Source organism: Dipodomys merriami, unplaced genomic scaffold (genome assembly GCF_024711535.1).
Source record: "Dipodomys merriami isolate MVZ:Mamm:240054 unplaced genomic scaffold, mDipMer1.0.p SCAF_14, whole genome shotgun sequence".
In the NCBI taxonomy this organism is placed as follows: Eukaryota; Metazoa; Chordata; class Mammalia; order Rodentia; family Heteromyidae; genus Dipodomys; species Dipodomys merriami.
In genome coordinates, this window is record NW_027202715.1 from 39,716,869 (window position 1) to 39,726,825 (window position 9,957).

General features: G+C 49.7%; 1 protein-coding gene across 1 annotated transcript; it reads left to right on the forward strand.

Annotated features, from left to right (window-relative positions):
* Window positions 1-290: 290 nt before the first annotated feature.
* On the forward strand, window positions 291-8,913 carry LOC138826189 (ankyrin repeat domain-containing protein 2). The gene is made up of 9 exons (XM_070021344.1): window positions 291-409; window positions 3,802-3,903; window positions 4,196-4,354; window positions 4,448-4,555; window positions 5,379-5,477; window positions 5,801-5,899; window positions 7,426-7,524; window positions 7,729-7,827; window positions 8,621-8,913. The coding sequence occupies exons 1-9, from the start codon at window positions 323-325 to the stop codon at window positions 8,765-8,767; spliced, it is 999 nt and encodes a 332-aa protein (XP_069877445.1). The 5' UTR covers window positions 291-322; the 3' UTR covers window positions 8,768-8,913.
* Window positions 8,914-9,957: the final 1,044 nt, after the last annotated feature.

Genomic DNA, 9,957 nt, shown 5'->3' on the forward strand with positions numbered 1-9,957 from the left:
CAAGCATTTTGTCCTGTCTAGCTGCCCTGGCTAAGTCCCAGTCAGCCCCAAGCAACCAGGACAGAAACTGGACAGGCTCCTTTTCACAGTTCTGCTCTTGGGGCACTATGCCCTCTGGCTCTAATAGGCCTGGGGCTGGGGGAGGGGTAAACTTCCCTGGCCCAGACTCCCCATACTCCCTGGGCTGCCCGAGGTGAAGGTGACAGGTGGGGGAGGCAGGTGGAGAATTGGGCCAGTGAGCTCATGGCGAAGGCGCTTGGTGGGTGGGGTGGATGTTCTGTCTATAAAGCCCCTCGCTGTCCTGTGGCCTGCAGAAGCAGTCATGGACAGCACCATGGAGGGCTCTGAGGCAGTGCAGAGGGCCACAGCACTCATTGAGCAGCGGCTGGCACAGGAGGAGGAGAGTCAGGTGAGAGCAGGGTATGGGGCTGGGGTAGAGGTTGGTTGATCCATCTCCGCTGTCATAGGAAGGGAGCACTTGGGGGGGGGGGACTGGACAGATGTCCCCAAAGGTTCAGATAGTTCCAGGGTACTCCTGGGGGAGGGACACTGATGCTTCAGTACCCCAAGTAGAAGCAGTAAAAGTGGAGAGCCAAGCTGAGTTTCCTAAGATCCTGCCCACCCACTTGGGTTTTGAAACTGTCAGGAGTATGCTGTAGCGAGTTCCCCCAGCTGCTGAGGAAGGCTGGGGCATGAAGAACCCCAGGGTTTGGTCCTGTCAGGAGAATGAAGATGAATTGATGCTGAGAAGGGAAGCACAGGCGTTTCCATGTGGGCTGAGGGAAGCCTTTGGGACATGGTTGTCTTTTCTCTAGGATAAAGAAGTGGGACAAGACTGTTAGCGTGTAAATTTTATTCAAACACTTGATCTAATGTCTGCTCTGCCAAGAACCCTATGTTAAGAGGTATGGAAGATTGATAAGGCTCAGACTCTGCTTTCTTGTTGCCAACCTACTCTTCACTTTAGCCTTAGCTGCAGTGTCAAGAAACAAGACAGAAGGGAGGCTGGGAAGGGAGGTGAAAGGTAAACAAAGGAGGAGGCTGCAATGCTTGGTAAGAAATGTATGCATTATCCTGCCCATGTAATTGTAACCCCTCTGTACAGTATATTCTCAAATAAAATAAAATTAAAAAAAAAAGAAACAAGACAGAAGGCAGAAATGGCTAAACAGAGATGTGAACTTCGTGAAGGAGCACAAAATGTGGCTGAATAATTCCATCTGGGCCTTCAAGGTCTTCTCTATGGACAGGATGGTAGCTAATGCCTATAATCTCAGCACTCAGGAAGTGATGGTAAGAGGCAGGAAGATTGTAAGCTCAAAGCTAGCTGGGCTACATAGTTCCAGCGTAGCCTGGGCTACAAAGTGAGACCCTGTCCCAAAATAAGAATTTAAGAAAAAGGTGGTGGGGCTGGGAAGATGGCTCAGTGGTAGAGTGCGTGCCTTGCATGCATGAGACCCTGGGTTTGATTCCTCAGTACCACATAAACAAAAAGCTGGCAGTGGCACTGTGGCTTAAGTAGTAAAGTGCTAGCCTTGAGCTGAAGAGCTGAGGGACAGCGCCCAGGGCCCAGAGTTCAAGCCCCATGCCTGACCAAAAATAAAAAAAGTACAGACCAGAACTGGGGTAGAAATGACAGGAGTTAAGGGCTTCAAAATGTGGCTGTAATGAGAAAGTGTGATACTAGGTGCAAAGAAAACAAACCAGACAAAGCTAAGTAAAAGGCAGCGGGGAGCCGCTGAGTGTAGAGTGAAGGAGAGTGTTGCCATCTGGCCCATTTGAGAAAGATAGTTTTGATGACTCGAGAAGAACTTGTTGGAGGCACAAAAGCTAGAGGAACTTGCCTTAGGGGAACTCAGCTTAAAGAAACCATTCAGACAGAGGAAGTGTGGTTGACTGAGGGGGTACAGATGAGGGGAGCATTAGAATGCCACAGAAGAAGAGATGAACACAGATTCAAGAAAGAGCTAGCCTGCCGGGCGCTGGTGGCTCATGCCTGTAATCCTAGCTACTCAGTAGGCTGAGATCTGAGGATCGTGGTTCAAAGCCAGCCGGAGCAGGAGAGACCGTGAGACTCCTATCTCCAATAAACCACCAGAAAACCGGAAGTGGTGCTGTAGCTCAAGTGGTAGAGCGCTCGCCTTGAGCTGAAGAGCTGGGGGACAGTGCCCAGGCCCAGAGTTCAAGCCCCACGACCAACAAAAAAAAAAAAAAGAGCTAGCCTGGACAAAGGCTGCTCAGTCCTGGCCAGGCCATGACTGGATCTCCAGGAATTCCACTTCTCACTTCCCTTAAGGGCCTAGCCTCATGTGACTGGCTGGTTCCAGGCAGGGGAGTCATGCTGCTGTGTCATTCTGGGAGTGCTGTCATTAGGGAGACAAGAGCCCTTAGCAAAGGGACACAGCAGTCCTCTTCCATTCATTCACCTAACAAATATAGCTCCAGGACCATGAGGACTCAACTCAGGGTGTTGCCAAGCCAAACTTCCCACCCAGTGCCTGGCTTGGTGCCAAGCACTTCTGGGCATTCTCTCCTGTCTTGTAACCTGCACAACACTATGAAGCCAAGTGGAAGTTTTGTTTTGTTTCATGCACTAACATCCAATTTAACACTCATTGAGTGCCTACTGTACGTCAGCCCACAAATCTGAAGTGAGGAGCAATAGAGTCTACATGGATAGATGGCCTTAAAAGTCCATGGGTGAGCCGGGTGCCAGTGGCTCTTGCCTGTACTACTAGCTACTCAGGACTGAGATCTGAGGATCACAGTTCAAAGCCAGCCTGGGCAGGAAAGTCTGTGAGACTCTTATCTCCAGTAAACTACCAGAAAACTGGAAGTGGCACTGTAGCTCAAGTGATAAGAGCCCTCGCCTTGAGCTGAAGAGCTAAGGGACAGTGCCCAGTCCCAGAGTTTAAGCCCCACGACCAACAACAACAAAAAGTCCCTGGGTAGCTGCGCGCCGGTGGCTCATGCCTATAATCCTAACTACTCAGGAGGCTGAGATCTGAGGATCGTGGCTCAAATCCATCCCAGGCAGGAAAGTCTGTGAGACTCTTACCTCCAATAAACCACCAGAAAACTGGAAATGGTGCTGTGGCTTAAGTGGTAGAACACTAGCCTTGAACAGAAGAGCTGAGGGACAGTGCCCAGGCCCAGAGTTCAAGCCTCACAACTGACAAAAAAAAAAAAAAAATCCATGGGTGAACCAGATACTGGGTTGGCTCACATCTGTAATCCTAGCCACTTGGGAGACAGATCTGAGCATTCCATTTGAAACCAGCAGGACAGGAAAGTCCATGAAACTTATTTCCAGCTAACCACCAAAAAGTTGAAAGTATAGCTGTGGCTGAAGTGGTAGAGTGCCAACATTGAGTGAAAAAGCTAAGGGACCACACCCAGGCCCTGAGCTTAGGCCCCAATACAGATGGAGACACACACACACACACAGGATGTGTATAGATTATATTATATGCAAATAATGTTCTGTTTGATACAAGGATCTTGAGCATGCACAGATTTTGGTATCTGCAGGGCATCCTAGAGCTGATCCTCTGTGGATGAACTCACTCCAGTGCTTCAGGCTTGCTTGGTTGGGGGGCCATGCCAGTCTCTGTAAGCAGTATTTCAGGCAGGATTGGAATTAAGGCTGGGATGGGGAAATTGTCACCTTTTCGATGGCTCCTTAGGAGTCCTGCTTTCATCTGGGCTCGGAGGCCACACAGGAGATCTTGTATAGTCTCCTTTGGGTGAATGCAGGAGAACCCCTAAGTTCTGGAGTAGGTGCTCTTCTCCGCTCTCTAGAAACTCCAAGGTTCCACCCACGGGAAGCTGCCCATGGACTTGCTGGTGCTAGAGGATGAGAAACACCTGGGGGCGCAGAGTCCTGCTTTACAAAAGGTGAAGGTAAGTGGAGGACCTGGTGTCTGTGCTCAGAGACAGTCATGGCCTAGCCCTTCCTTTCTTTCCCCAGAGGCGCCACTCAGCACCCATAGAGAAACTGTATTTCTGCAGAGTCACAACTCTTGAATCTGTGCCAGATTCTTGAATCCTGTCCTAGAAGAAAAGCTGGACCTTGGGTCCCTATGTTTTGAGGACTCCCTACCACCCCATCCCTGCCTTCTGCTTAGTTCAGGGATCTTCCAAGGCTGGCAAAGTCCATGCCTTGGGGGAGGGTTGATAGGCCATCCTTACCCAGGGCCAAGAGCGTGTGCGCAAGACATCCCTGGACCTTCGGCGTGAGATCATTGATGTGGGTGGGATCCAGAACCTCATTGAACTAAGGAAAAAACGCAAGCAGAAGAAACGGGAAGCTCTGGCCGCCTCCCAGGAACCTTCTCCAGAACCTGAGGAGATAGTAAGTGTTCTGAGGAGAACTCCTTTGTGGGCTGGGGGAGAGAGAGGCCCTGGGTCACAGCATCCACCACAATGACTGATGCTTCTGCTACAGACCGGCCCTGTGGATGAGGAGACATTTCTGAAAGCTGCAGTAGAGGGGAAAATGAAGGTCATTGAGAAGTTCCTGGCTGATGGGGGTTCAGCTGACACCTGCGATGAGGTGATGGCTATCCCCCTTGCCGGTACTGGTACCGGCCTCCCTTTCAGAATCGCCTTAGATCTTGGCTCAGCCCATTAGGAAGACTGTAACATAACTATGCGCATTTGTTGGGTGCATTAATGGAGTCCAGATTAGATGCTATCTTCCTTACCCAGCAGTCTACCCAAATCTTTCTTAGATCTTTCTGCAAGTGGGTACACCTCCAGAATAACAAACGTCCCATATTCCTTTTTTTCTTTGCTTTGTGCTAATACAAAAACAAAAAGAAACAACAAGAGTTGAAAGCCCTAGGAGACCGCCCATGGCCAGATTACTAGCATATGAAAAGAAGGCACTGTGGCTGAGCAGAAAGTAGCAGTAGTGAGAGGGGAAGAAGTTTGTTTCCCCGACTCGGTCATGGGTGGGAGCCGCTCATCCTGTCCCGGTGCTCGCATTTGGGGGAAATAGAGGCCAGCAGAATTTGCCTACCCTCCAAAGTCCTCTATACTTGGGAGTCACCTGGACCCTTAGGGTAGTTCTGGCATGGAGGTGTCAGTAATGACATATAAGTACCATCTTGAAGGTGTGCCAGATTATCATCAAGCACTCCTAGAGGTGAGTGCATGACAGACTGTGCAGAGGCAGGGCTGGCAGGAGGGAGGTTGAAGTGCCTTAGGCAGGGGTTCCAGGACTGGCCTGGCTAAAGCATGAAAGAGCTGGCAGGACTGAGATTCAGCTCAGGGCTCGGAACTAAGTTACAGCAAGGCCTAGGTCTTGTCTTTGTAGGGAGATGGCCTCAGGCCTGGATCTAGAGGCCAGGCCCTGACATCCTTTCTGGGGACAGTTCCGTAGGACAGCCCTGCACCGAGCCTCCCTGGAGGGCCATATGGAGATCTTGGAGAAGCTTCTGGAGAGTGGGGCCACTGTGGATTTTCAAGACCGGGTGAGAGAGAGGGCAGGTATTGGGTGGGAGGGTGGAGGTGAGTCCAGCACCAATAGGACCCCTCTCCCTGCCATCCCTGGACAACTGCAACGTAATAGACTACTCAGACCAGGCCTCAATCTCTGTGGGTTCTGTGACATTGTGTAAGCCCAATCTCCTTCCTGAGCATCCTCTATAACTCTGGCTTGGATGGGACAGGCCATGATTAGTCTTCCTGGAGTGTCTATGCCCATCCCTTGTACCTTTCTGCTAGGTGTTCCCCTACCCTTTGGGCTGGGAGTCCTTTCTCCCTTTCCTGCAGCTCTGCCATTCTTCCCTTCTAGTTGGACTGCACCGCCATGCACTGGGCCTGCCGTGGAGGCCATTTGGAGGTCGTGAAACTCCTGCAAAGCCGAGGGGCAGACACCAATGTGAGAGATAAGGTGGGACAAGCAATGGTCAGGTGCAAGAGACATGGAGGGGGGTGGGGAGGGGGAAGAAAGTTCAGGTAAGCGCTGGTGGTAGCAAAGTAGTAGTGAGTTAGTCTAGAGTTTCTAGAGTTTCAGCTGCAAAGTAGCTGCAGGCCCTTAAGGGACCTGCTCTGGAGGTCAGAGCAGGAAGAACAGAGAATGGAAAAGAATAAAAGACATGATGTTGGCAACACAGAAGAAATAGTTGTACTGTCAAAGCTTGTAGAATTCACAAATATAGACCAAGATAATGACAGTTCCTTGTGAAGGTTAAATTGTGTTTGTAACTTTAAACATCACTATCCTGCAATACTGTGAAATTTGTGAGATTTATGTAATCCTTTAGTCCCAATAAAATTATTATTAAAAAAAGATAGTTTAAAGGCAGAAGTGGCGCTGTGGCTCAAGTGGTAGAGCGCTAGCCTTGAGCTGAAGAGTTGAGGGACAGGGCCCAGGCCCAGAGTTCAGGCCCCACGACCAGACCAAAAACAAAACAAAACAAAACAAAACAAAAAACAGTATGTTGGAGACTTGAGGCCCCATCAAAAGTACAGGATTTTTTTGGGGGGGGGTCCGGTTGTGGGGCCTGAACTCTGGGCCTGGGCCCTGTCCCTCAACTCTTCAGCTCAAGGCTAGCGCTCTACCACTTGAGCCACAGCGCCACTTCTGGCTTTTTTTTTCTGTTTGCTTATGTGGTGCTGAGGAATCGAGCCCAGGGCCTCATGCATGCAAGGCAAGCACTCTACCACTGAGCCACCTTCCCAGCCCCAGAAGTACAGGATTTATTTATCCATCAGCCTTCTATATTTCTGTTTATCTACTTCTCCATCCACTCATTTTTTTTCATTTATTTGTCCATTTATTAACCTATCATCCATCCATCGATCCATCCATTCATTCATTCATTCATACATTATGAATAAGTAACTAAGCTTCTGAGCCTCTATTCCTCATGTATGAAATGTTTCACAGAGTTCTTGCATAGATTAAGTGGGAAAGTGTATGCAAATTAGTTACTTACTCAACATAAAGCTTTTGCTATCCCCATCACATGGTCATCTCTCAATAAATAGCATCTATTATCATTATTTTAAAAAGAAGTGCTTTGTTGAATGGCAACTCCTTTGTATAACTAAAGGTAATAATAATAAAATGAAGGTTTGACTGGGACTGGGACTCAGTGGTAAAGCGCTTGCTTAGTATGTGCAAGTTTCTAGGTTTTCTCTCTGTCATGTGATGATGATGATGATACAGAAGGAAACAGTTGCTCATAGCTGGATGAGAGGGAAACCATGACTGGCTTCCAGAGGAAGCATTCAGGGGAAGTTTGAAGCTTTACAGTTAGAGCACTGGATAGGATGGTGGGAAATGCTGCCATTCCCTCCCATTTTAGGGCCCAGGACTTGGGAGGGGGATTAAGCTGGCATGGGGGCAGCCTTCACACTAGGGCACCCTAGTCCAACCCCCTCTAACTGCAGCTCCTCTTCCCTCCAATGCAGCTGCTGAGCACTCCCCTGCATGTGGCTGTCCGTACTGGACATGTGGAGATTGTGGAGCACTTTCTATCCCTGGGCTTGGACATCAATGCCAAAGACAGAGTGAGTGCCCACCTACCTCCCTGCTGCTTGCCACCACCACCCTGGGTGTATGGGCAACTAAATGATGCCACAAGTGGGTGAATGGTGCTTCCTTGTGGGATCACAGAATTGTAGCTTTTGAATAAGGTCCCTAGCCCACTTCCTGTCACCCGGCTCCCCACCCACTGTCCCTAAGGGCCATGCTGAGTGCTACATTGACTCTAGGAAGGAGACAGTGCCCTGCACGATGCTGTAAGGCTCAACCGCTACAAAATCATCAAGCTGCTGCTTCTGCATGGGGCTGACATGATGACCAAGAACCTGGTGAGTTCATTCCTTCCCTGATTCAGTAACTAGAGTAAAACCTTGCACAGTGGAAGGTCTGGAGGCCCTGGGGCAGCCTCTGCCTCAGCCATCATTGGCTCTGACCTTAAGCACAATACAGGCACGTGTCCTTTTCCATTCTAACCTACCACTTCTCCCTACCCATGTCAATGTCCAGAGTACACGTATGGAGAAACAGCAGGAGGGCCAGTAAGAGGGCTTCCTGTAAGCCCTTAAGATAGGCCAAAAAGGATCCTAAGGGGGTAGACACAAGGAGACCATTGTCATGGAGGAACAGGGCTTGAAGGAACCAAAACACTTGCGATGTCCATGACAACACTGTGTTGGTTCCTGGCAGTCCTTGAGTTTTGAAAGGATCAGTGTCCCTTGAAGCTTATAGTCTTCCTTTTGAGGACCAAGTCTCTTGGCCCTAGTCTTTCTTTGGGGCCCAAAGCAGTGACACAAGACAGGGGCATAGGAATCCCTAAAGGGATGCAAGGAAAAGCAATAGAACTCTCAGAGTGTGGATGTTCATCAAACTCAGCGCTATGACTAGAGGCTGGAAAATTCTTTGTTGGGGTGGGGGCTGTCCTGTGCCTGGTAGGATGTCCAAGCAGCATCTCTGGCCTTTGCCCACTTGATAACAGTAGCACCTCACACCCCACCCCTGATACGCCCACCAAAATGGCTTCACCCCCTGGTCAGTTGCCTCAGTGGAGAATCATTGGTATAGTTGAAGGCACCTTTGGGTAGACTTCAACCCAGGAATAGATCTCCTTGTGGTTCCCCTCAGGCAGGAAAGACCCCCACAGACCTGGTGCAGTTGTGGCAGTCTGACACCCGGCATGCTCTGGAGCATCCTGAGCCAGAGTCAGAGCAGAATGGATTTGAGGGACCTGCGAGTGGACGAGAGACTCCCCAGCCTGTACCAGCTCAGTAAATGCCTGTCCTAACCCCTTCATCCTCTGGGTGCAGCCAGATGGTCCTAGAGTGATCCTCAGAGCTAATGGGACCTAACCACTCTTCTGTGAGGTCCAGAAACACTCACGGATTAGCACAATAAAAAGTTGGTTTTGTTATTTATGATGCTGTCTTTCATTTGTGTTCCAAATATTTAAGAATAAAAGCTAGGGGCTGGGAAGGTGACTCAGTGGTAGAGTGCTTGCCTTGAATGCATGAGGAGGCCCTGGGTTCGATTCCTCAGCACCACATAAACAGAAAAAAACTGGAAGTGGTGCTGTGGCTCCAGTGGTAGAGCACTAGCCTTGAGCTGAAGAGCTGAGGGACAGCACCCAGGCCCAGAGTTCAGGTCCCACGACCGGCAAAAATAAAATAAAAGCTAGAGCCAGGTGCCACTGGCTCATGTATACCAAAGGGTATAGACCCTTTGGTACTCTGGAGGCTGAGCTGTAAGGATAGGAGTTTGAAACCTGCTTGGTTAGGAAAATCCATGAGACTTTTTTGTGTGTGTATGTGGGTCATGGGGCTTGAACTCTGGGCCTGGGCGCTGTCCCTCAGCTCTTGAGCTCAAGGCAAGTGCTCTGCCACTTGAGCCACAGTGCCACTTCCAGTTTTCTGGTGGTTAATTGGAAATAAGAGTCTCACAGATTTTCCTGCCCAGGCTGGTTTTGAACTATGATCCTCAGATCTCAGCCTCCTGAGTAGCTAGGATTACAGGCTTGAGCCACCAGCACCTGGCCATGAGACACTTCAATTAACTACCAAAAAGCCTGATGTGGAGCTGTGGCTCAAGTGGTAGAACAGTAGCCTTGAGCAAAAACAACTCAGGGACACTCCCTAGGCCTTGAATTTATGCCCCCAAACTGGCATGCAAACATGCGCATGCATGCACACACACACACACACACACACACACACACACACACACACACACACACACACACACACCACACACACACACAGAAGTAGAAGAAGGCTAAGGCCTAGAAAGGCTTGGGAACAGAGGGAAACTGGAACCCCTTTCTCTCCTGGGGATCTCTCTTTACTTCTTCCCTGACATTCCATTCTGTTTACTCCTCAAACTGCAAGGCACCAGGATTGGCCCTTGCATAAGTCAGCTCTGTGATAGGCCCAGCCTGTGCTCCCCTGAACTCTGCAAGAACTGTCCTA